General features: G+C 40.1%; 1 protein-coding gene and 1 pseudogene across 2 annotated transcripts in view; one reads left to right on the top strand and one right to left on the bottom strand.

The window, feature by feature from the left end:
- Positions 1-26494, bottom strand: part of LOC105887625 (zinc finger protein 420) — a 34833-nt gene extending 8339 nt beyond the window's left edge. The window contains exons 1-5 of one of the 2 annotated variants that reach the window (XR_002774896.1): positions 26385-26494; positions 19586-19746; positions 15987-16061; positions 14410-14536; positions 4002-4086 (exon numbers count right to left, since the gene is read on the bottom strand). Coding sequence is in view for 1 of the 2 variants with exons in the window: in XM_012809102.2 (XP_012664556.1) it covers positions 14410-14536; positions 15987-15995 (136 nt within the window). In the remaining variant the exon portion in view is untranslated. Of the gene's footprint in view, positions 1-4001; positions 4087-14409; positions 14537-15986; positions 16062-19585; positions 19747-26384 lie in introns of those variants that run through there. The other variant, XM_012809102.2, reaches the window with a different exon arrangement.
- On the top strand, positions 6886-8150 carry LOC111727328 (annotated as a pseudogene).
- Positions 26495-26699: the final 205 nt, after the last annotated feature.

Raw genomic sequence — 26699 nt, 5'->3', positions numbered from 1 at the left:
ATAGTGTCAAATGCTGAAAGCTGAGTCAAAATGGTGCCTTCTAATTTAACAAAGGCTTTAATAATATGGAAATTGGTGATAATCCTCATGAGAATAGACATGGTAGGATAACAGAGTGAGTTCTGACTGAAATGGATTCAAGAGAATGGACAAGAGCTGGAAACAGGGAGCCTGAAAACTTCTCTGTGTTTTCTTGTAAACAGTAGCAAAGAAATGGGGGCTGTATCAAGACAAGAATGTGTCAAGACATTTGTTTCTGTGTTATTTTTCCTTTTAAAATGGGAGAAATTACATGTTTGTGTACTGACGAAATTATAATAGCTATAGGCCATTTGATGTGATAGGAGATAAGAAGGGCAACTGCTCCATAGTGTGTCCTGAATGAGAAAGAATGGAATTTAGTAAAAATGTTAGGGAAGGGCACTAGAAAGGCACAGCTTATTATCTCATAATAGGTCAAGAGGTAACATGAGTACCAACGAAGGGAGGTAGATGAGGAAGCAGGAATTTGTAAACTTGAAGAAATTCTCTTCTGATACTTTCAATTTTCTCAGTGACAGAACAATCATCTAAGAGTCTGGCAAGAGGAATTATAACAGGTAAGGCCCACGATGTACCCAACAATGTGGTCTACTTTTTTTTTTTTTTTTTTTTGAGACAGAGTCTCATTTTTTTGTCCCTGGTAGGGTGCCATAGCTTCACAGTTTGCAGCAACCTCAGAGTCTTGGGCTCCAGCAATTCTCTTGCCTCAGTCTCCCAAATAACTGGGACTACAGGCATCCACCATAACGCCTGGCTGTGTGGTTGTTTTTTTTTTTTTTTTTGCTTTTTAAAGACAGGGTCTCACTCTAGCTCAGGCTGGTCTCAAACTCATGAGCTCAGGTGATCCACCCACCTCAGCCTCCCAGAGTGCTGGGATTATAGGCATAAGCCCCTAAACAAACAACTTGCTCCTAAATAAATAAGCAAACCTAACACAGAGAAATGAATAAATCCACAGTCACAGCAAAGAACAATGTACACAAAGAAAAACTAAAGAACAGACTATAGGCTTGGCGCCTATAGCTTAGTGGCTAGGGTGCCAGCCACATACAGGAAAGCCGGTGGGTTTGAACCTGGCCAGGACTGGCCAAACAACAGTGACAGATACAACCAAAAACTATCTGGGCATTGTGGCAAGTGCCTATTGTCCCAGCTACACAGGAGGCTGAGGCAAGAGAATCGCTTAAGCCCAGACTTTGAGGCTGCTGTGAGCTATGATGCCACAGCATTCTACCGAGGGTGACAAAGTGAGACTCTGGGCTTGGTGCCAATAGCTCAGTGGTTAGGGCACCAACCACATACCCCAGGGCTCGCAGGTTAGAACCTGACCCCATCCTGCTAAACAGCAATGACAACTACAATAAAAAAAATAGTGGGTTGGGGTGGTGCCTGTGGCTTAAGGAGTAGGGCACGGGTCCCATATACCAGGGGTGGCAGGTTCAAGCCCAGTCTGGTCAAAACTGCAAAAAACAAATAAATAAATAATAAAAAATAAAAAAAAATAGTGGGTTAGAACCTACCCCAGCCTGCTAAACAAAGACAACTGCAATTTAAAAATAGCCGGGCATTGTGCCAGGCACCTGTGGTCCCAGCTACTTGGGAGGCTGAGGCAAGAGAATTGCTTAAGACTAAAAGTTTGAGGTTGCTATGAGCTGTGACGCCACAGTACTCTACCAAGTGCAACATAGAGACTCTGTCTCAAAGAAAAAAAAAAGATTAGACTATAATTATATAGGTGACAGACAAAAGTGTTTTCAACTATTATCATCAGCATAAAACTAAACAGTACAAAAATACAACAAAATACAATATAAAAGCCTACAATTAACTAAGATATTTTTGCACGTTTGTTAATAGAAATAAAAATAAAATTTACAAACCATTTAAATAGTAAAAGCAACTTTGTGTGAAATCCCATGATATTCAATTAAAGTTGTACCCAGAGAAACTTAGTCTTTCTTGTTGTTTTTGTTGTTGCAGTTTTGGCTGGGGCTGGGTTTGAACCCCCACCCTTGGTATATGGGACCAGCACCCTATTCCCTGAGCTACAAGTGCTGCCCAGAGAAACTTAATCTTAAATGAATTAGAAAACAAGAAATAATTAAAAATGAGAGGATTAAAATTTCAAGTCAAGAAGGAGAAAGGAGGAAAAGAAAAGTGAAACTAAATAAATAATCTAGATAAAATATCAAAAATGAATAAATTAGAAATTTAGAAACACTAGAAATGATTAGCAATTCTCTTTGCAGAAGCCTAAGCATTCAGGTAGGAGGTCATGAAACTCAGTAGAGCTGAAGAGCTAGAAGGGTCATTCTGAGAGTGCAGATCAGCACCCAGGTGGGTGATGGTGCTCCTAGGTCCAATCCTGGAAATGGCCCCATTTGGCCTTGCACCTGCGACCCAAACCATCTGTCAAAAGGTCCAGGAGGAATTATGCATACTAGTGCCTAGGTGGAAGACCTTGTTTTTCTGTTTTTTGTTTTTTTGCAATTTTGGCTGGAGGCCAGGCTTGAACCTGCCACCCCCAGTATATGGGGCCAGTGCCCCATTCCTTGAGCCACAGGTGCTGCCCAATGGAGGACCTCTTATGCCTGCTGATAGCAGAGGTGGCAGTGAATCTGAAAGTTTCCTGTGGCTTGGGTCTAGCCTCAGCTGGGGTTCCAGCTCATACAATGATGTAGAGGGAGATGTGCCCATTTATATCTTGCAGTCCAGGGGTTGAAGCCTCTGACGGGCTTGCCAACCCCCATCCCCTAACAGATCTTGAGATGCCTATGTCTTAGCTCTGGCCCCTCCTCTTGCAGTTGGAGAAATATCCACCTGTACAGAGACATGTTGGACAAACACCCATCTGAGATGAGATGGACTCACTCACAAGCTGCCACCACACAGTAGATCCCAAGGGGCCCAGCTCTGTCCCCCCTGCTACAGTTACAGAACTACCTACCTGTGCAGGGACATGCTGGGAGGCACACCAATTAGAACCACCAGGACAGTCTTCTGGGCTTGGGTCACTGTCCAGATTTCTCATAACAGCCCCAGTATCCTCCTTGGGTCTTCCCCAGGTCCACCCAGGCTAGAGAGCAATGACAACCTTGGAGATCATAAAAGACTGGTAGCTAGCCTAGCCTTAGCGTACGTTCTAGTATTGAGATGGCTGCAGTGGTTAAAGGCTAAGGGAACACAACAGTTAGCCTGCTTAGAATCACTGGAAGGCCCTCTGAAGAGGACCGGCACAGGAAAAGTCAGACTGTGAAGAATGAAATAAATACCTAATCTCTCAATGTGCAGACATCATTGCATGTCTACAAGCATCAAGAACATTCAGAGAAATTATGACCTCATGAAATGAATAAAATAAGGTGGCAAATGAATAAAATAGGTGGCAGAGAGAGACCCTAAAGTGATGGAGATGAGTGATCTCTAAGACAAAACAATCAAAGGAAGTGTATAAAAAAAACTCCGAAGACTTTTAAAAAATCAGAAAAATTCTAGAGACAAGGCTTTGGACCCATGAAAGGATAGGATTAAAAATAAACCACTTTACAAAATTGTAACTATCCAAGGCCTAAAATTCAGAGAAAGAAAAAACTCTATTTGACCTCAAAGGAAAATGACAAGGAATGTCTTGGTCTTGGCCTGCACTCTCAATGAAGAGGAGGAAAAAATTGGATTATGCATAGTTCATCATTACACAAGGGCACCTATCATTACACAAGGGCAAGAAACTGCAAAGTTAGACCTATCAAACCTGTTCCCCAGAAACTGGAACTGAATAATAAAAAATATAAGTGTAGGAAATAAATGAAATTATAAGAAAAAAAAATGAGAATGGGATCAGCTTAAAACAAAATCTGGGAAGAATATCAGAAGTTCTAGAAATGAAGTAACAGAATCAAGTACATTAAAATCTTAATGAAAAATCTTAGAAGCAGCCAGAGAAAATACAGGTTACTTACAAAAGGAACAACAATGAAACAGACGGCAGACTTCTCAAGAGCAACAATAGAAGCCAGAAAACAGTGGAATTATATCTTCAGAGTGCTGAGGAGAAAATAATTGTCAGTACGGAATTTATATCCAGTTAAATCATCAGACAAGAAACAAGTTTACTTTGTAACAACAAAACTAAAAACTTAGAGAACTTACTAACAATAAGCCTTCCCAATGTATTTCATGGTAAATGACATGATCCCAGAAGGAATGTATGATGGAAGAAGTGTGCAAATTAAAGGATGATCATGTGAATAAACCCACAAACAGTGTCATTATGAAATGAAAATACTGCCCAGTTTGGAGGTGAAAAAGAGAACAAAACTAAAATATCAGGAAACAATAACAAATTGGAGAAACTGATCAAAGTTGACACCTTTATAATATCCTTTATATTATTCTGGGGGAAAGTAGATGTGAATTTTGCCTTGAACTTAAGTATATAACTGTCAAGTGACTCAAACAATGATAAAGTATCAAAACAGGCAGAAATATCTTCAAAATATTTAAATACACCAGTAATGGCAGAAAAGTTATTCCATTTTTTAAATCTACAAATCAACAAGATACTTTTAAATGATAATATCCACTATGAGTGAAAGTGTAAAAAAAACTACATACTTTACATTGCTGGTACACTTCCAGTAAGAATTCTGTGCCAATGAATATGTATCTGATAATTTTTTTTTTTTTTGAGACAGAGCTGTCTTATGTCGCCCTCAGTAGAGTACCATGGGGTCACAACTCACAGCAACCTCAAACTCTTAAGCTTAAGCAATTCTTTTGCCTCAGCCTCCCAAGTAGCTGGGACTACAGGCACCCGCCATAACGCCCAGTTATTTTTCTTTTTGCTGTTGTTGTCATTGTTGTTTAACAGGCCCAGGCGGGGTATGAACCCACCAGCGCCGGTGCATGTGGCTGGTGCCGTAACCACTGAGGTATGGGTGCTGAGCCATGTATCTGATAATTCTCATCTCTCCACAGAACTGTAAATCATTGCCACAATGGTCACCAATTTATTTCACGTTAGATACTGTCCTTAATATCTGTGTCTTTCAACTTGTTAGTCTTAGAATCCTAGGGGTGTGGATAGGGCATAAAGTGTATTCTAAGATTTCTGCAAAGCATAAAGAAAATTAAAAATTATATGTGGATTAAGTGTTTTAATATCCATCAAAATATCTGATATTCACTAAATATGTGTAATTTTCCAAACATCTTTACAATTAAATTATAAAACTTCATTTGTATTGAAAAGAATTAGGCACACATCACAAAAATTTAAAGATAACCTTTAAAAGTATACAAACACTATATGTATTTATATACTTTTAGTTTTATATACAAAAAAGGGAGAGAGTGGAGTTGTAAAAAACAAGACTGTATCCATACCAATTAAGAGGGTTAAGAAAAATAGCCTAGAACATAAAAAGAGGAAACAAGCATAAAATAAAGGAGAAATAAATCCAAATAAATTGGTAATAACAATCTAAATGGAATGAACCTTCAAATTCAAAAAAATAAATTCTCAGATAATTCTATATTGCAACAGTTATCAAATATTTGAACAACTTAGGGATTTTCGAAATATGATGGTACTCATGTTCCATGTAAGAGATTACTATTTAATTGGCCTGAAAGGTGGCTTGGTCTCTGGAATTTTTTTTGTGTGTGTGTGTGACAGAGCCTCAAGCTATCCCCCTGGGTAGAGTGCCGGCCCATCACAGCTCATAGCAACCTCCAACTCCTGGGCTCAAGTGAGTCTCCTGCCTCAGCCTTCCAAGTAGCTGGGACCACAGGTGCCACCCACAATGCCTGGTTATTTTTTAGTTGCAGCCGTCACTGTTGTTTTGGTGAGCCCGGGCTGGATTCGAACCCGCCACCTTAGGTGTATGTGCCTGGCGCCTTAGCCACTTGAGCCACAGGCATTGAGCCAGTCTCTGGAATTTTTAAAAGACCCTAGTTATTTCTGAAGTGCATATACATTTGGAAGCCATTTCCATACTGTTTTCCAAAGCGATTATCTCAATTGATCATGCTATCAGTAAGGTATGTACAGATCCCTTAAAAACAAAAGAAGCAGCTAAAGTTCATGCTTACAGTTCAGTCATTTAAAACACAGAATTCAGTGCATTCTTAGAGTTGTGCAACAACCATTACAATCTAATTTTTAACATTTTATCACCCTAAAAGAAATGCTGATTGTGCCTATTAGCAGTCACTACCATGCCCCCACTCCCTATTCTCCATTCTCTCCACCCCTGCCCCATTCCGGGTGCTTGCTAACCAGTTACTGACTTTGAAGACATTTCAGATATATGCAGTCATGCCATACTAGCCCTTTGCATCTGGTTTCTTTCACTTGTGATGTTCTCAAGGTTCATTCATATTGTCGCTTGTATCTGAACTTCATTCCTGTTCATTTTTCATTATAAGAATATCCACAAGGGTACAAGTGAATCTTTCTAAAAGCAGAGTGTGAACGTTTTAACTCAATAACTAAGAAAATAACACGAAGGTTATGTTAACCAGTTTGATGAGAGTATTTCAAAATGTATATGAAAACAGCACACTGCACCCCATGATTGCATTAATGTACACAGTTATGCTATAAAAGAAATAAAAAGAAAAAAAGAATATCCAACGTCAGGCCGCGGTGCGTTGGGTGGCATAGCCGGGTTTGCTCTCACTGGTGGAGGAGCCGCACACCTGGCAGGGCAGGCAGCCGGCATGGGGGAGCCTCCTGCTTGCCCTGCACCCTAGCGGTGGCCGCAGTGGCCCAGGGCTGAGCGGGAGGTGGCCACCTGCTGGAGAGCCCCGGGGCTGCCCCAGCATCCAGGGCATGTTGTGATGGCTGCTGAGAAGAGAATGCAAGAATACCGGATTCTTTGCATTCAGGAATACAGAAAAAACAGGTGGAGTCAAGTACACTGAACAGCTTCATGGGTTTGAAGGATCACCTGGAGCATGACCTTGGCCACCTGTATGTGGAGGGCACTGACCCACAATTAAGTGCAGCTGTACCTTGGTCAACGGTGGAGTAACGAACAATGGATACAGTTAATGCTGGGAAGGATAAGAAAGAGGTGTCTGAGGAGAATGTAAGCTCTGGTGACTCTGAAGAAAGCACGAGTTCTGATCATGAGTCACAGCAATTGAGTAGCACTTCCATGGAGCCGTGCTCATTGACCAAGACTCACAGACAACTGTGTAGGTCTCCCTGTTTAGAGCCTCATGTACTCAAGCACAATGAAATCTTGCAAGACTTTAAACCGGAAGAGTCTCAGACCCCTCCTGAGGTGGTACGAGAATACCAAACAAAACTGGAGTTTGCACTTACGTTAGGTTATTCTGAATGAAGAACAGGTTCAGCTTGTGCTAAACAAACTTGGTACAGATGCTTTGATCAATGATATTTTGGGAGAACTTGTCAAACTTAGAAATAGAAGTGAGGCTGATCAAACAGTTAGTACTATTAACAGTATAATGCAGGAAACATCTTCCCTGGAATCTCAGCGGTCTGAATCTCCAATGCAAGAGGTTGTAACGGATGACGATGAAAATCTGAGACCAATAGTTATAGATGATAGCAATGTGGCAATGAGCCATGGGAACAAAGAAGTATTTTCCTGCCAAGGAATAAAGTTGGCAGTGGATTGGTTTTTGGAAAGAGGCCATAAAGATGTTACAGTCTTTGTTCCTGCCTGGAGAAAAGAACAGTCTTGGCCTGATGCTCTCATCACAGATCAAGAAATTTTACGTAAATTGGAGAAGGAGAAGATCCTGGTGTTCACTCCATCTCGGTGAGTGCAGGGGCGGCGAGTGGTCTGCTATAACAACAGGTTCATCGTGAAGCTGGCTTTCGAGTCAGACAGTATCATTATGTCCAATGATAACTACAGGGATTTGGCTAACGAAAAGCCAGAATGGAAGAAGTTCATAGATGAGCAGTTATTAATGTATTCATTTGTCAATGACAAGTAAGCAAAACCATTTACTTGCCAGTGATGATCCTTCCCTGAAAGTGTAACTAACCCTGGCAGCTGCTACAGAATCTTTCTTTATTTGCCACTGATCAGACCTAAGACAGGTTTTCTTTTTTCTTTTTGGTTTTTTTTTTTAAATTTCAGGTTAATATATATGGGTACATATGGTGGTTAGGTTACATTGTTTGCGTTTGTTAGGAAAAGTCCAAGTTGTATCTGAGTCCTTCACCCAGGAGATGTCCCATTAGCCACACTCTGTTCTGCAGGCGCTTACTAGCCCCCACGCCCCTCCCCCCCTTGAGTTTGTGTCCGTCCTCTCAGGTGGGCCTGCAGCTGTTTATCTACCAGTGTCAAATTAGTGCTTGCTTTTCCATTCTTGAGATACTTTACTAGGGAGAATATTCTCCACGTCCATCTAGGTAAATATAAGAGATGTAAAGTCTTCATCTTTTTATGGCTGAATAATAGTTCATGGTATACATATGCCATAGTTTATTAATCCATCCCTGGTTTGATGGGCGCTTGGGCTGATTCTGCATCTTTGTGACTGCTAATTGAGCTGCTGTAAACAGTCGAGTGCAAATTTGCTAAGCCAGGTTTCTTCTGAAAACTGATTTCTCCTCATATTTTTCCCCCACTAATTTTCGATGAGAGTCAGAAAAGTTGTAGAATGGAGCTGCCGGAGGCCGTGTGTGAGTGGCAGGCGCCTGCCCTTCCCTGAGAGTCACAGCGGAGCACCTGCCACAGAGGATGTCCTCAGGACTGTCGTAGGGGCCTGTGACAGCTGACAGGAAGAAGTGCCATCCTCACACTCAGAGATATGCCTTTCACAGTCAGTTCAGAGCACTGATTGACAGCTGATAAATAGTCATGTTCTTTTTTTTTTCTTCTTGAGACAGAGTCTTATCACCCTGGGTAGGGTGCTGTGGTGTCACAGCTCACAACAACCTCAACCTCTTTGGCTTGAGCAATGCTCTTGCCTCAGCCTCCCAAGTAGCTATTACTCCAGGCATGCGCCACAACGCCTAGCTGAGCAATAAGTATTAAGAAATGTCGCTTAGGAAGTTTTGTTGTTGTGTGAACATCACAGAATGAACTCACACAAACCTACATAGGATAACCTACTGTAAACTCAATCCGACATATGGTGTGGCCTGTCGTTCTGAGGCCATAAACCTGCACAGCTTGTTTCTATAATGAATATTGTAGGCCGTCATGATACACTTGTATTTGTGTATCTAAACATAGACAAGATACAGAAAATATATGGAAAAGATTAAACATGGTATTCTTGTACAAGGCACTTACTGTAAATGGAGCTTGTGGGACTGGAAATTGCTCTGGGTGTCAGAAAGTGAGTGGTGAGGGAACATGAAGGCTTCAGTTCCTTTATGGTTAACACATTGACCTCGGCTTACTGTAACTTTTTTAGTTTATAAACTTTTTCTTTTGACTTTTTGATGCCTTTGTAATAACACTTCACTTAAAGTGCAAACACAATGCACAGCTGTACAAAAATATTTTCTTTCTTCATCTCCTTATTCTATAAGCTTTCTACTGTTTAAACTTTCTTTTGGTTTACTTTTTAAACATGTTGTTAATAACTAAGACAAAAACACATTAGCCTCGGACAACGTGGGAGGATCTTCAGGGGTAGTAACAGGCCTGGAGCTGTCCTCTCCTGGGGTAACAGTGCCTGGTTCTGGGACACCACCTGGTGGACCTGCCTGGGGCTATCCTTCGGTTAACTTTTTTAATGAGTAGAAGGAATGCACTCTAGAATAATGATAAAGGCATAGTCTAGTAAATACATAAGTTCACAACGTGGTTATTTATTGTCATTATCAAGTGTTACATACTGTACTTACTTGTGTGCACTAGACTTCTATAAGATAGGCAGTGCAGTAGGTCTGTTTACACCAGCGTCACCACAGACACACGAGTAACACGTGCTGTGACATCTCTAGGAATTTTTCAGCTCCGTTACAATCTTAATGACCCTGTTGTTATGCAGTTCGTTACAACACATGGCTTGTTATAAGCCCAGTGTAAGACGCAGTCACGATTAGAGTCTGGAGGTTGATGAGTGAACACATGACATGAACAAGCACGTCTCAGGAGAAGTAAATTTATTTATAAATATGTAGGGAAAGCTCACCTGTTGCTAAGCAAAAATGCAAACTAAATCTAAAAAGGAATATATTTTCTCACCCATTTAATTCACAAAAAAATATTTTTGTGTTTTGCTATTAAAGATACACATAAGCTGATAGACAGTTTGGCACAGGTTAGCAGAAACCTCAAAAATATGTGTACTCCATCAACCCAGTAATCTTATTTTTGGAATATATGACTCTTGGAGGAATAAAGACCAGATATGTTCATTTCTACATTATTTATAATGGCGAGAGTTCTAACCCTAACCCTAACTGTGCAATAGAAAAATCAATCCAGTTGTTCTACATCTATTGGAATATTATTCAGCTAATTCAGAATTTTTATTATGAAGGCTGTTAAGAAACATGGAAAAATATTTTTATGTTAAAAAAACATGAAATTATATTTATGTTTGATTAAAGCCACGTAACATGGTGTCTACATAGGGAAAATGACTTAAAGCCAATGCAGACATGGAAAACAATTGTTTTAAGATTGTGAGATTTAGCAACTTTGTCTTCTATTTATTAACATTTAATGTTGCCATATTGTTTTTATAACAAAAAACACTGTATTTGCTCAAAAAAAAAAAGAATATTCAACATTTATTAATCCATTCATCAGATGATTGAAGTTTCTGCTATTACCATTTTGGCTACTGTGCACAGCAAACTATAGAGCACTTCAGCCTCCAAGTGTTGGGAATGGTTAGTACCGTCAAACTTCTTAAATTTTGCCAGTCTACAAGCATGTGAAATAATCTCATTACTGTGGTTTTAATTTGCATTTCCTTTTCTTTGAACTGCCTATTCAGATATCTTTTTCATTTATTTATTTTTATTTTTTTTGAGACAGAACCTCAATCTATCCCCCAGAGTAGAGTGCCATGGCATCACAGCTCACAGCAACCTCCAACTCCTGGGCTCAAGCAAGTCTCCTGCCTTAGACTCCCAAGCAGCTAGGAACCCAGGCGCCTGCCACAACGCCTGGCTATTTTTTAGTTGCAGCCGTCATTGTTGTTTTGGCGGGCCCGGGCTGGATTGGAACCTGCCACCTTAGGTGTATGTGGCTGGCACCTTAGCCATTTGAGCCACAGGCGCTGAGCCTATTCAGGTATCTTTTACCAAACTTTTCAATATCGTTATTTACTTTTTTCACATCAATCTGTAGGTTTTTATGTCTTTTTTAAATTTTTATTTATTTATTTATTGCAGTTTTTGACCGAGGCTGGGTTTGAACCTACCACCTCTGACATATAGGGCCGGTACCCTGCTCCTTTGAGCCATAGGCACCACCCCGGTTTTTATGTTTGAAACACTAATTCCATTGTTGTCTATGTGCACTGCAAGTATCATCACTCAATTCATGGTTGTCTTTTATTGTCTTTCTGATGTCTTTCAATGAAGTTGCTCGGAGAATGGGGACTAGAAACCCCATTCTTGGGAAAGGAAAAGCAACCCCAGAAAAAGAGGAAAACTAAAGAGTAAGCTGAGTCGGAACAATGAAAAGTCAGCTAGTTTACGTTTAAGCTAGCCATTGCTAGCAAGATTCTTGCCTTTTCTGAAATTCTAGCCTGTTGGGGATACAGCTTATAAATACCCTGCTGGGTCTTTGAGTACTCTGAGAAGAGTAATAGCCATAGAAAAGTCTATGACAAGTCCTAGAAAAAGAAACATCTTCTAGGGCATTTCCTGCCCCCTAACAGGCAAAGCAGATACCCACTGTGGAGATGTGCATTTGCCTGGGGTAGAGACCAAGGGAGTAGCTCCAGCTCCGAGATATGGGCAGAAGAGCTTATATCCCTTATAGCAGAAGAAAATCTTCTGTGGTGATGATGGGAGGAAAATGTCTCCCTCCCACTGATCCCTCAGAGGAGAGTAAGGCTGATGGTGTTTTACTCCACAGAGAACTAGTGGAACTTAACACCTCCCCAGAAATCTGTGTGTGTGACCTCAAGCAAGAGGCTCTCCCAATCCAAGGCTGAGATTACTGAGTTGATATGATCTATCGGAGAAACTGCTGCCGTCTCTGTTCCCTCCCTCATCTTTCCCCCTGGGCAAATAGACTCCAATAAAAGCAAAGTGGAGCAAACACTCAGTGCCATTGCTGGAATCCCATGATGGGCAATGGACCCCGACTCCAGCTTTTAATTCTACTCTATGTCTCTTGTCTTTCTTTACTGTTGCTTCTAACTGTACATTTCTTCAATCACCACCAGTTTTCACAGGTCTCAACGGATGCTGCTCTTGGGGTGGGACCCGGACAAAAGAATAATTTTCATGCAGCCAAATTTATCAATCTTTTAATGATTATTTTCAAAAAGAATAGAACCTATAGAAATAATCTACTTGGTTCTCTTTCAAATCTCTTCCTTTATGAAAATCTACTACTAGTTTTTGTGCTTTCTTTATTCTTTAAACATTTCACCAATAGTTTACATATACATCCAATCATCCCAATATGTGAAGACTTTTGCCACGTAATATGGTGCTTCTTCAGACTATCTGTCACTCAGCTGTGACCTATTTTCTTGTTAGTTTGATGATCTTTGTGAGCTCACCTTTTGTTGATCTTAATTTCTGAGAATTCTAAAGGCCTCCTACCTTCTTCTGGAGAAAGATCATTTGCTTCAGACAAGGGTCAGAGGGTACCACCTTAGAGAATAAAATTACAAGTCCTTTTTGCTAGTCTCTGTCTTCTTAGTCTACAATTCACTTTTCTTTAGACACAATGCCTGTCTGTTCCTCCTAGAAAGTTAATGACTGCCCCAATGTCTATTACATGTAATACTCCATACTTAACCCTAGACATTGGCCTGACTCATGTCCTTACTTCAGTCAAATCTTTGTTCAACTATTACCTTTTCAGACAGGCTTTTTCTATAATCTACCAGTCTCAAATAGCCCACTCCCACTCCCAATTCTTTGCCTACCCCTCTTTGCCTTTATTCATAGTGGTTATCACAGCCTATTATATTTATTAAATGTGTATATATGTACACACATGTGCACAAACATGCATATGTTTTTGTTTCCTTATTTTGTATTTATCCCATAAGAATTTATATTTTGGTACATTAGGAACATTATCTAAAAGAGTATTATTTCCCAATGTTTACTTACTACCATTATTGGCAGAGAAAAGACCCTCGATAACACATTTTGAACATATTTTAGAGAATGGAGACAATGACATAAGTCTAAGAAAGCAAAACAATCTGGAAAGGAATTGAATCCTGAGTTTACATAAAAGCATTGTCACTGGGGAAAAGGAAAAGCCATATCCTCCTCTGAAAGTGAGAAGAATTTACAATAAAAGACTAACAGGGAAAGGAAGAAGCAGGGATTAAGTGGGTTCCTTAGGGAGACCATGTTGAAAGGTTCTTGCTTTCTTTCTCAAGTCCTAGTCCTTTTCCCCATATGGTTTGGGTCCTGCCGGGGAGCATGTCAAACAGTGACTTCCTAAAGCTTTCAGAAAAAAACAAGAGTCCAGAGACAGGTATATTCCAGATGTGAGGCATACAAGGAATAAAGTGATCATCTACCAGAAAAATCACTCATTAAAGTTTTAACTGATACAGACTCCATCCCTTGTGAAAATACTACAGGAAAAAAAAAAAAAATTTCTTAGACCATCAGAGGTTCATTCTCAGCTATTTTCAAATAAAACATGATTCTAGCATATTCATTTCATGTAAAAGTCTCAATATGTAATAATCAACTACGAAGCATATATAAGAGAATGTGTTTGGTGTATGTAATGGATTGTGCTCATTTGAGTTATTAGTGAAATGTACTCATCTACTGTATTCACTATACAAATGATAGAAGCTCTTCTACTCAGAAAAAAAGCATACATTTCTGCATCTATTTTTAAAAATTGTGACAGGGCCTATGAATTATTTAGTGATCCTTTAGCAGATCTAAAGTGTAACATTAGATAGCCTGTTTTTTCTGACAATATTCTGAGTGTCCCAGAATTCAAATTTCATCCCCTGATCATTAAGGAAGATAGCAGGAAGACAGGTAGTCTAAGGTAGAGTTAAGGCTTTCTGAAAGATAGAGAAAATAAAGGTATGCTATGAAAATATTATTTCTTTCCAGTAATTTCAAACCATTCCTTTGAGAAGAAGAAATTCATTTAATTACTTATAAAACAACCTTGAAATAACAGCAGAGAAAGTAGCCATGCCAAAGGTAGATCCTGGAATATGAAGAGCAGATAACTTTACCTAGGGACACCAAGTTGTTATAGTTCTCCAACATGACATCTCTATATAAATCCCTTTGAGCCGAGTCTAGGCATTCCCACTCTTCCTGGGAGAAGTCAATGGCAACATCCCTGAATATCACTGATCTCTGAAACAACAAACACAATATTAATTATGGAAAGAAAACATTTTTTTCAATGGAGGGGGACATGATGGGAAATAGTCCACAAAGGAAGCAACATATCAAACAGTCTGGGAACTACCAACATGTTCCTGATCACTCCTATTGCTATACATATTTTCTGCATATAGAATATCTCATTACACAGATAAGTCTACAATAAAGTAATGCAATGCCCCAATTAAAAAAAATAGCACATCCAAGCATCCTGTACAGTACAGTATGCATGTTGTCTATCATACTTTCTCAACAAATGTTTCTCTTCTCTAAGGAATAAGAAAAATAATTGGAGAAAATTTTCTGTAAAATCTTATAAAATAATATTTGTATAAAATTAAAGAATTTATTGAACGCTTAGATTCCTCATTTCAGAGTACCACATTATATCATAAGCATTTTCCTTGTCACCAATAATTTAGTTATAGGCTACAGAATAGTTCCGTATAATGAAGTATAATGAACACATATTTAACTTAATGCTCATATTCAGCCACTTTAGGTTACATAAAAATGTCACAGATATTTCTTAGTTCTGAGAGTTATGATTCTCAACTCATGAAGGTGAATGATGATCTTTCTTGTTGCTATTCATCATTTGTAAATGTAAGTTTTCCTCATTCTAAGCAGTAGAAAGGTGGAAAACAAAATCTAAGCTTAACACATTCAAAATGAGGACATAATGCTGCATGTCAAAATGATTCATATTATTGGTATTCATAATCATGCATTCACAGGGAAGATCTCTGATCTTTCTCTGTTCAGCAGTCTCCAATCATGTTCCTAATCTTCAAAGCTCATAAAAGCTCTTACCACATATTAAGACAACTCCTACCTTGTCGATGGGGAAACTTACGTCTAAAGAGAAGTTCAAACTGTTTTTATGTGTGTTACCATCCTTCTCTACCTTAAAACATCAGGGGCTTATGCTTTTATTACAGTGTTCATAGCCAAAGATGCTGAACAGATTGTTAAATAAGTGTGTGGGGGCAGCACCTGTGGCTCAGTGGTTAGGGCGCCAGTCCCATATACCAAGGGTGGTGGGTTTGAACCTGACCCCAGTCAGCTAAAACAGCAGTGACAACTGCAACAAAAAATAGCTGGGTGTTGTGGCAGGTGCCTGTAGTCCCAGCTACTTGGGAGGCTGAGGCAAGAGAATCACCTAAGCCCAAGAGTTGGAGGTTGCTGTGAGTGCTGCAAGCTGTGATGCCACAGCACTCTACCGAGGGCAACAAAGTGAAAAACAAAACAGTGTGTGGATATACTTAAGGAAGACACTGTCACTTGGACGGGATAAATTAAGCAGCACATTTCTGAGTAGAGGAAGGAAGCTTCAGGAATAACAAACACAAACATACATGCACACACACATACCATATAAAAAAGTAACTGGAGACGTCACAAAGAAACAGTAATTCACCTGAGCCATGATTTTTAGAACTGCAAGAAATGATCAGTCCTCTTCTGGGTTCCTATCTTAAGAGAAGTGCACAGTCTGGAGAAGGTAGAGATGGGGAGGAAAAAACAGAACCTTAAGATCAGGGATTTTTTGCATAGCCACAAATGATTAAGTTAAAGTTAGAGTTGCTGCTTGCTTCCTTCTTTCTTTTCCTCCCAACCCAAAACACAAACTAAGGGGAATAGATACAGGTAGTGATTCCTTTCCTAGTCAAAAGCAATGCTCTCTATCTGGGTGTTGTGGTGGGTACGTGTAGTCCCAGCTACTTTGGAGGCTGAGGCAAGAGAATCGCTTAAACCCAAGAGCTTGAGGTTGCTGTGAGCTGTAATGCCACGGCACTCTACCAAGGGTAACACAGGGAGACTCTGTCTCAAAAACAAACAAACAAACAAACAAAAACGCAATGCTCTCTATACACAAAAAGAAATGAAACTCATAGGTAATATGATACATCTATATATAGTATGTATTAATGTATTAATGATCATAGACAACCACACAAGGCACAAATAATGAAATGTGCATGCTTACAACCATTTATAAAACAATCATATTAAACTAAATGTTGTTGGCATCTTTTGACATTTTGAAATAAAGGCTATACTTGTGTGTTTTGTTCATGTATATGTGCGGAGTAAACAGAAATATATTATCTACAAATGAAGGTTTCTGTAAGTATTTATTATTTATTGGCAAGTCAAATATTGCAATCAGTATTGCCAATAATACTGTGACTTTCTGAAATGATTAAAAATACGTCAGAAAATTTCCTAAATAAAGTATAACTTTTTCTCATTGAAGCCATTGTTGTGTTCCGGGAAGATGCGTATATTAGTAAAACCATCCAAAAATAGGAAAATAGATAAATTTAACAATTTGAAATGATTATGCAAAAAATGCTTTATGTGAGAGTTTTTAGATCCAGATAATCATAAACACCTTTTTTTCCAGCTATGGTTGTTATTTTGAAAGTCATAGACAATTCTTTGTTATGCACTAGAGGGCAACTAGATTAGAAGCTGGCAAACTATTGTCCACCAATTATTCTAGAAACTATATAAAGTTCTATTGGAACACATCTGTAGTCATTTATATATTGTCTTCTGCTATTTTCACTCTACAGCAGATGACTAGTTGGAACAAATATCATATGGCCTGTCAAGCCCAAAATATTTACTGTCTAGCCCTTTCTAGAAAAATCTGGGTAACCTCTAATCTAGATCCATGACCTCAGTCCTTCAAAAGCCAAAAGCCTTTATCCTCAGCCTAGTTACTTTAACATTCAAAGGTATCCAAACCCGGGGAAGGTTTTTATTTATTTCAAGTCTGATAGACTATTACCAACAAGTACTTGTTTCCTCTAAACCTGGATATTTCAGTAAAGTCTACCTGCAAGTCCTTGAAGGGCGTTGCTCCACATGACTGGATTTCTGGGTACTGTTAGTCCTTGGCACACGTTGAACTGACAGTTTTGGCCAGGGTTGCCAGGTGGGAGATGTAGAAGTATGTAGAAGCCTAGCAACTTCATTAAATACTCCTGTCACTACGGTGGCTCTTAGAATCTGGGGGACTGTCACCTGTCCATCTGGCACTTTTATCCATCCTCCCTCTGCTTCCTGGCTCCCCTCTGCTGTCAACTATTTTTTTTTCCTCCCAGGAGTAGACTGGTGAAAACTCTGGAACCCAGGAGATGAGGGGAGCTACTCGCAACTCCCGGTATGGTTTGGATGCAGGCTTTTTGTCTCAGTACTGACCCTAGTGTTCCCTTTAGTGATGGTGGAAGCATCTCTTTGATGCCCACAACAGTGGATCACTGTCACCTTCTGGGGTTTCTATACTGCTTCTAGCAACTGAAGTATTTTCTGTTGATACTTAATGTCCTTTAGTGTTTATTAAAGTGACCACAGAGTAGTATATTTTCACTCTGAGATCCTACCTAGAGTTAGCTTATCGGCTTTTTGTACAAGGAGAGCAGTAGCGCCTAGAGTTCGCAAGCAGGGTGGTTATCCTTTTGTTACTCTATCCAGCTGCTTAGAGAGGTAGGCTACAGGCCCTGGTCAGGATCCGACCATCTGGGTTAACACACTCATAGCCATTTTATTTCTCTCTGGGACAAAGTGAAGGGCTTAGACAGGTCTGGCAGTCTCAGTGCAGGGGCAGTCATTAGCCTTATTTTTAGTTGGGAGAAGGCATGTTCTTGTTCTCTTTCCCACTCTAAGGGTTTTCCTTCCTCTCTTTTAGTTGCCTTATACAGAGGTTTAGCCAAGATGGCAAAGTTGGGGATCTGAAGATGACAGAAGTCAACTGCATCAAGGAATTCTCAAACTTGCTTTTTAGCTCATGGAGGTGGGGAGGCAATGAATGACCTGCTTTTATTTTATGCCAACATACTTTTACTCTTGCTGAATAGTAAATCTTAGATAATGTACTTGCTGCTGGCCAATCTGGGCTTTTTGTTTGGATACTTTATAATCACATACTTCTAGATATCATAAAAGACAATCCATGTTTCGGGCACAGCCCTCCTGGTTAGGGTGCCCTGAAAGGAGGTTATTAACATACTGGAGCAGCACACATTTTAATTTCTCAGCCAGGAATTTCTGGAAGTCACGAACCAGTGCTGTTTCAAAAATTGTGAGTGTTTTGAACCCCTGTGGCAATCTGGTCCATGTGTACTGGATCGCAGTTTCCATGTTTGGTTTTTCCCACTGGAAAGCAAATAGACTGGCTTCCCGGAGCCAGTTTTATACTGAAAAAGGAATTTTTTTTTTTTTTTAAGTCCAGGTAAGTGGGCCACTTGGCATCTGTGGGCAACAGACTTAGCAGAGTATATAGTTGTCTGATTAACAAGCCTTAAATCCTGCACCAGTTTATAGTTCTTTGTGTCGGGCTTTTGCACAGGGAGCAAGGGAGTGTTCTAGGGAGACTGGCAATGTATGATTATGCCAAACTGCTCAAGTTTCTGAAGGTGCACTTGGATCCTTTCCAGGGCTTCCTGGGGCACTCGGTACTGTTATTATCTCACTGGCCTTGCTCCTGGCTTATCTCTACTATTACCGGTGGTTAGTTTACTGCAAGTTCTGGGGGAGTTATTTTTTACCTAGACCCTTGGCCACAGCTGGGCTAGTTCGGGTTTTAGTTTCTCTCCCAGCTTAGGTATAAACAGTCTCCACTCCTCTTCCTGAGGCCTTGTTAGGGCTAGCACCAGACCTGGAAAATTATCATTTTAGGTTTTAATTTTTTTTTCTTTCTCTAATTTCTCTTCTTACTATAGACAAATTACAGCAGAATCAACTCAGTTGCCAAAATAAACTGTATCTTCAGTATACTGATTATTTGCATAACACACAGTAAGAATAATTATTAGTCATCTAGACTCTTTGGCTCTGCTGGAAACTTTATAAGGAATTTTTAGGCCAGACTTTCTCAAGAGCCTTTTATGAGCTGAGGTTTTATCTGTGCCATTAGATACCTGTATGCATTGGTAAGTTCTTTTTTTTTGAGGTCCCTAAGCACATTTCAATTTTCAGACCCATCAGTAAGGGACCTTCGTTACTTACCACAGATCAGGAAAGGTACTGATGGGTATCTGGCCAGTTTTTCAAAGGGCTTTTTATTGGCTTTATAAAGTCAACTTTAATTCCTTGACGCAGTCTGGACACTTTTGGAAATGTTATTCCAGTCAAAGCCTTGGTAAAATAACCAGTGCCTTCATTATGTCCTATAGAACAAAACAGATTCTTATTGAACTTAAGCAAATAATTGTATTGTCAGAAATTAAGACTACTTATAAATGGCTTTTAAATTTCAGAGAAATCAAGGAGAGAGAAAAATACATGTTTTAAACTCTGCTCATAAGTACATACATTGTCTGAAAAGTTATAAATAGCTCAAAAGACAGAGAATTATTTTTTTGATTTCTGGAAAACAGGACACAGAAAGAACTAATAATACTTTGAACAAAAAGCTATGACAAACTAGCCTAGTTCCATATAACTGATTTTTGTTCTGTTTGAGGTTAGGTTAGCAATATCTATAGACATGTTAACTTTTTAATGAAAGTTCTACAAATCTGCTTTTAGCCCAAAGGTACTCAATTTTTAAAGACAATAGGAATTTGAATTCGAGAGAATTCAGTCTCTCTTTAGGATAAACTTTGGACTCAGCCAGTTACATAAAAAATATTTTTTAGATGAATTAAAATTATTATTGACAATATGTGTTAGGACAGATTAATGTTTTATAATATTGGAACATATTATAACTATAACTCATACAAAATTAATTACCATTTTATATTTGACAATGTTTCCTATACATTTTTAATAAATTAAATAAGTTTAATTTGTTTTTCTGTGTTTTTCAGCGGTTTTAATATTTTAAAAAGACCAAATTTAGAGTTGTGTTTTTCATTTTCTGGGCTGAGTGGGTGCCAAGCCCCAAATTTAGAGTTTTGATTTTGGAAGGTTTGTCAAATATTAAAGGTTTAAAACATTGGTTTAAATAAGATTACATTTCAAAAGATTTTAAAGGAAATACATAATCAACTGGATTACATGTAAATTCTTTCACAAAAAAAAAATTTTTATGAGCTTTATCTAACCTGCACAGACAATCTACAAACATTCTAAACTTTCTTAAACTTTTGTCCTGTCTTTCACTTTCTTTACACAACTATTCTTTTTCAGGACAAAATTTATTACACAAGATTTTTTCTTTACACCATGCCATTTTCCTTTCTGTCTAACTTCTCTTACTTTTAAAAACTCATTTTTCACAAAACAGAATCTTAGTTTATTATGAAATTACCCATTTACTTGGCCAAACTGATGATTAGAAGGTTTAAAAAGCAAGAATCTTATCTTTTGACAAAGACTCGGTTTCCCCAACAATTTAAACAATTAAATTATTACATTTTACAAATGAGAGAGATTTTATGAGGTGTAACATTGATATAGGATTTTTCTACTCAGGGCTGGACAGGGAACCTCTATTTTTCAGGTTTAGGTGAGCTCAGATATCAGACTCCCATTTTCAGGTACAAATTTTCTGAGCCCTAGCAAGGTCATGAATAAAGCAGCCTGAAACTTTTTGGCTGGCTCCACCCAGACTAAGGAGCACACATCCTAATCTTCTCTCTAGATAAAAACCGCAGCAAAGACTTAATGACCTTGTCTAATGTGGAGTTGCATTCATTTATTTGTTAGAACACTTATTTAGTTTGCAAAGGTATTTTTTATCTACCAAGTCCTGGCCAAAATATTTCTCAGGGTTAATTATTTATCTCTAGACAAAGGACTCATGCAGAAAACTTTTGACCTGGGCCTCTTCCCTTTTGTCAGAGGCTGTCTGCCTTGGAGACCTGTTGCTGATATTGATACAGTCCTACAAAGCACGAGATTTACATTCTTTCTCCCAGATTCTTAAGGGCCATTCAGAGCTCACTAGACTGCCTGGACCACAACACTTTTTAAGGCACGGCCTCTCCGCCAATAGCTCTGGCACTTTTTACTCCCTCTGCATGCCCCTCAGTTCAAAATCCCATTTTATCACTGATCTGTGGCCCGTGGGTTCAATTTTTAAATTCCTGAGACCAAAAACTCACTGAAGAAATTCCAGTAACAAAACTATAAAAATCTTTTCTAATGTCAAGACCCACATGGCCATGTGGCTGCAACCAAAGACAGAGAGTGGAAAACCTGGAACTTTCAGTTTTTCTTAGAATAGCCAGGGGGTAAAGTTGGAACAGGGAAGAAGGGCACACTCACACATTCGTTTCACCCCATGAATAGGGGAGGCAAAACCCCACCTATTGTTACCCATCTCAGTTTTTCGCCAAGCACTCACATGTACACAATTTCAACCCATTTTTTTTTTAAACTTGGGCAGCCTCGGTTTCCCACCCGAGCTGTCACTTAGCTATAGGAGGCAAACTAACACACTTCCAGGTCCTCTAACAGGAGTTTCAATTCCACTCTCGGAGTTCTTGTCAGTCACACCACATTCACACTCTCACACACTTCTCAACACACCTGCCGGTGATCTAATGCCCAAAGAGGTGATCAGGCTCCTCTTCCACTAAAATTGTAGTGGGCTCTTCAGATTGATCATACCTTGTCTTAGACATCTCCCTGTGTAGGTACCTATTCCTGCATGTCAGTTCCTCCCAGTGTTTGACTCCTTGAATACCTGCCGATGGGGTCCTCTTTTAGCCCAGTTGAGGTGTCCACACAAGGAGACCAAACTGCCTCCCTGGCGAGCTCAGTGGTTTAGGTCAACCACACTGATCAGGGACCCCCACGTGGGTGTCCAGGGGGTTTGAATCAAGGGGAGATGCTAGTCCAGCCCCTACAGAACTACAGGAATGATTGAATTTACACTTTAAATATAAACTAACAGACATCCATTCCAAACACTCCAAACATGCAGCTGCCCTCCCAGGCGGTATTAACTCAGCTGCCTAGGGGGACTCTAACCCCCTGAGCCGATTAACCATAACCAAATGAACAAAAGACTGCCCCAAAGTCTAACCTCCAGAGCAGACTAACCAAGTGTACAAAAGACGTCTCTCAGTTCACAGCCAGGCCCTCTACCGGCCGTTCTGCCTAGGGCTTCTGGCTATCCAAATCACTAAGCTCCACAAGTTAAGACACTGACAACACAACTGACACACACATAACTCACTCACCGGTGTTAAGCACTCCGTGTGAAGTAGGGTTTCAGAGGCGTGATTCCCAGCCAACTCACCAAATATTGGGACCAGAATCTCCCCTGAGAGACCACCACACACATGCAAAGACAATGAAGGGCTTTATTTGCAAGCATATGCCTGGGTCACTCCACCCTACAGTTTAGATGGGGGAAGGGCGACCTGAAATGAAGCGAGGGGAGGTTTTTAAAGCGTATAGAGGAATTTCATTGGGCCTCTTGTTGGGAGGGGTTGCCATTGGCTGAGCTGTTGTCCAGGGATGCTTGGCACCACCTGATACGCCAGAGGTGCTACAGGGTGGGTTTACGGTTAGGGACTTTCCAGAGGAGGGTTGCCTGTCCACTTCTGATAGACTGGCTCGGTCTGGGCTGATTGACCTTGCCCGAAGTGCCAAGGGTGGGGAAAGCCGGTCCCCTTCAGACTGGCTGCCAGGAAGTGCGGAGGAGGGAGCCAGACTCCTTCTAATGGACTGATTCCTCCTGCGCGACTTTGCCCAGGAGGAGAGTGAGGAGTTAGTTCCAAGATGCAGTTAAATTAACTGCATTACTCTTCATTCTCAAATAGAGTTACATTAACCTCTTCACTAGCTTAACCATTTGAAAGGTGTTATTATACTGTATTTAAGACCCAACAATTTGATTATAGACCAAATAATACTGGGCTACATCCTGTTAAACTCCAAAAGGTCTTGATTGTTTTTCTGTATATATATGACTGATGTTGTTATTTTGAAATTCCATCAATTCTAAAAGGAAGAAAAGAAAGAAAGGAAATAAGGAACAGATGGGACATATATAAAACAAATGGCAAAATGATGCATTTGAACCAAACTTTATCAATAATCCTACTACATAAAAATGGACTAAATTTTCCAATTAAAAGATAGAAACTACCAAATGGGATAAAAACACAAGCCCTAATTATATGCTGCCTACAAGAAATGCACTTAAAATACCAAAATACGATAGGTTAAAAGAAAAAGGATGTTTAAAAGATACATAATGCTAACACTAATCAAAAGAAAGCTGGAGTGACTACATGAAGTATCAGGGAAAGTACATGTTGAGAGCAATGACTACTACCAAGGATAAAGAAGATGATAAAGCAGTCAGTTTATCAGTATGACATATAATCCAAAACACTTATGTGCCCAATAACAGAGCTTCAAAATACACCAAGCAGAATGTGATGGAAACTACAAGGAGAAAGGGAGAAATCCAACAAACAGAAAACCAGTAAAGGCATAGAAGATTTAAACAACACTATCAACCTACCTGACATTTATAGAACACTCCACTCGACTACAGCAGAATACACTCTTGAAAGTGCATATGGAAAATTTACTGAGATGCATCCAATTCTGGGTCAGAAAACAAATCTTAATAAATTTAAAAGGATTCCAGTCATACAGACTGTATTCTAGAAACACAATGGAATGAAATTCGAAATCAGTGAAAACAGATCTTTGGAAGATCTTCAAGTCTATCCAGTAAGTCAAAGAAGAAACCAAAAGGCAAATTAGAAAGAATCTTGAACTGAAGGCAGAATAAATGGAACAAGATTGGAAAGTAACAACTTTTGAGATGGGCGTGTGATAGTTTGTTACATTTTTATATACATTTAAAAATTGTAATACATAGCTAAAAAAATTAAACAAATCAGAATGCTGCTGTGTCAGAAGTAACATAATAGAGCTATTCGTTTAAAATCCATGACTCTCAAATCCATTTTTCCTACTGGGATCATCCATCACAGTTCTTTTCCATGATCCCAATCTGCAAAATATTGCCTTGCCCTTCCATCAATAGTGAAGGCTCAGGTGGGAAATTTCAAAAAGAAAACAAAAATTCCTACATCTGAAAAGGCAAAGGCATTTTAGGAAACACACACCTCAAATTTTGCTACTGATGTATAACAACAGCCATTCTTTTCTTCTCTAGGATCTACTCTCAGAAAAAGAAAATGGAATGAGATACTAGGCCTTTCCTGAGGAACAGTCTTAAGATACAACGTATATCCTCTTCTGTACTCCTTTAACCTACTCTGAATTTAATATTAAAAAAGTCAGAAGGGGCTCGGCACCTGTGGCTCAAGGGGCTAAGGCGCCAGCCACACAGACCTGAGCTGGCAGGTTTGAATCCAGCCTGGGCCCGCCAAACAACAATGACAGCTGCAACCAAAAAATAGCACGGCGTAGTGGCGAGCATCTGTGGTCCCAGCTACTTGGGAGGCTGAGGAAGGAGACTTGATTGAGCCCAGGAGTTGGAGGTTGCTGTGAGCTGTGATGCCACAGCACTCTACCCAGGGGGACAGCTTGAGGCTCTGTCTCAAAAAAAAAAAAAAACAGTCAGAAGGAAACTACAACAGTCCTGCACCTTTGTATCAGAAAAAAGGCCAAGATCACAGCTATTTGAGGCCAGAATTTATTTCTTGATTCAAAGCTGTCCATTGGAGACACAGCCATGCATTCCAGTGGTACAAGTTCTGAACTGTGTGGCTGGCTCCTGAAGCACCTCCTTTGTAATGTACTCCCATTCCTGAAATCCCATTCCATTTCCAGTGTCTTGTCTCGAATGTACCATCAGCCCTAAAATTCTCATCTCAAGACCAGGTCTCTGGCTTGGACATAACTACTATTCTTCACTCAGGGGCTCCAATTTCTGACTTCCTGCCTGCCTGCCAGTTCCCTGGACCCAGTCCCCTTAAGAATACCAGAGGCAGGTGAGAGGACATCAGGAGGGAGCAGTGAACTTACAACTACCATTCCCAAAGGGGATGGATGCAGAATTGAAGCAACATAGGTCTGTACCAATGGTTAACCACTGTGGTCAAAACAGAAGTCAAGTCCTTAAATCCTCCAAGAAGCCCCAAAGCCACATAGGACTCATGACCCACTGGCAGACTCAGCCCCAGAATGAACCCAAGAAATATCAAAATCAAATTTTACTTCCATGCCCCACTAACTCCCATCAGGTCACAGCGTATAAAGCCTACAAATGAGCACACAATGTCACACACAATCACATTTTGATCGGGAATCAGTCCCACAGCCAGAGTCACATTCTGTAAGTTATGGTACATGGTTAGTCTTAAAATCCAACCACAAGGCATGCGATCATATCAAAAAAACTCCTTTCCACAGCAGCACTTCTATCCTCTTTACAGTCATGAAAACGGTGCACACAACCGTACAGTCACACACGTGGCACACACAAGAATAGTCACACAACCAAATACCAGGTCAGGGAAACAAAAGGTCACAAACACAGTGTCACAACAGTATCCTGGATCTCAAAGTCACAGGCAAACACCAGTCACATTTTACCAGGCAGATATGCAACCTCAAAGTGACACAAGCACATCCAAACACCCCGTCACAACAAACACTTCACAGTCACCAACGAACCCCAATTATGCACGCGGTACATACACAATCACTCAGTCATGTAAGTGTATGCCCAATCAGGTAAGCACACAGTTACAAACAACTCGCACTCACACAAACGCTCAGTCGTACACGTCCAGTCGTCCATACAGTCTCCGATACCAGGCCTGCTGTACCGCACACACAAAGCGGGAGATAGAGCCGCACACGGAATTCCAGGGCCGCTTCCTCCGTATATGTCCGCCCTGGCACTCCGGACACTCACCTCAACAGAGGTACAGGTCAGGGTCCAAGGCCTGGAGCTCCAGTTCTATGTGCAGCGCCAAGCTCCGCAGCCCAGCAGCGGCACCACCAAACTCCTCTACCAAAGCCGCCTCTTCCGACTCCAGGCCCCCAAATGGCGTAAAGAAACGGAAATCGAGCCGTTCCGTTAGCGCTGCTTCTGGGAAATGTAGTCCAGTCTCGGAAAGCCGTGGCTAACAGGTGCGAAGGCCGGGAGCCTGGAGTTTTCATTTTCTTCCGGGTTTGTGGGCTTGTCGTCTGGGACGCGCTTGTTCCCACCGCGGCGTCCCGGAGATTT

This window comes from Otolemur garnettii, unplaced genomic scaffold, assembly GCF_000181295.1.
Source record: "Otolemur garnettii isolate 467f Iridium unplaced genomic scaffold, OtoGar3 scaffold00100, whole genome shotgun sequence".
In the NCBI taxonomy this organism is placed as follows: Eukaryota; Metazoa; Chordata; class Mammalia; order Primates; family Galagidae; genus Otolemur; species Otolemur garnettii.
Note: the sequence above shows the minus strand (reverse complement) of the source record. Positions and strands in the feature narration are given on the sequence as shown.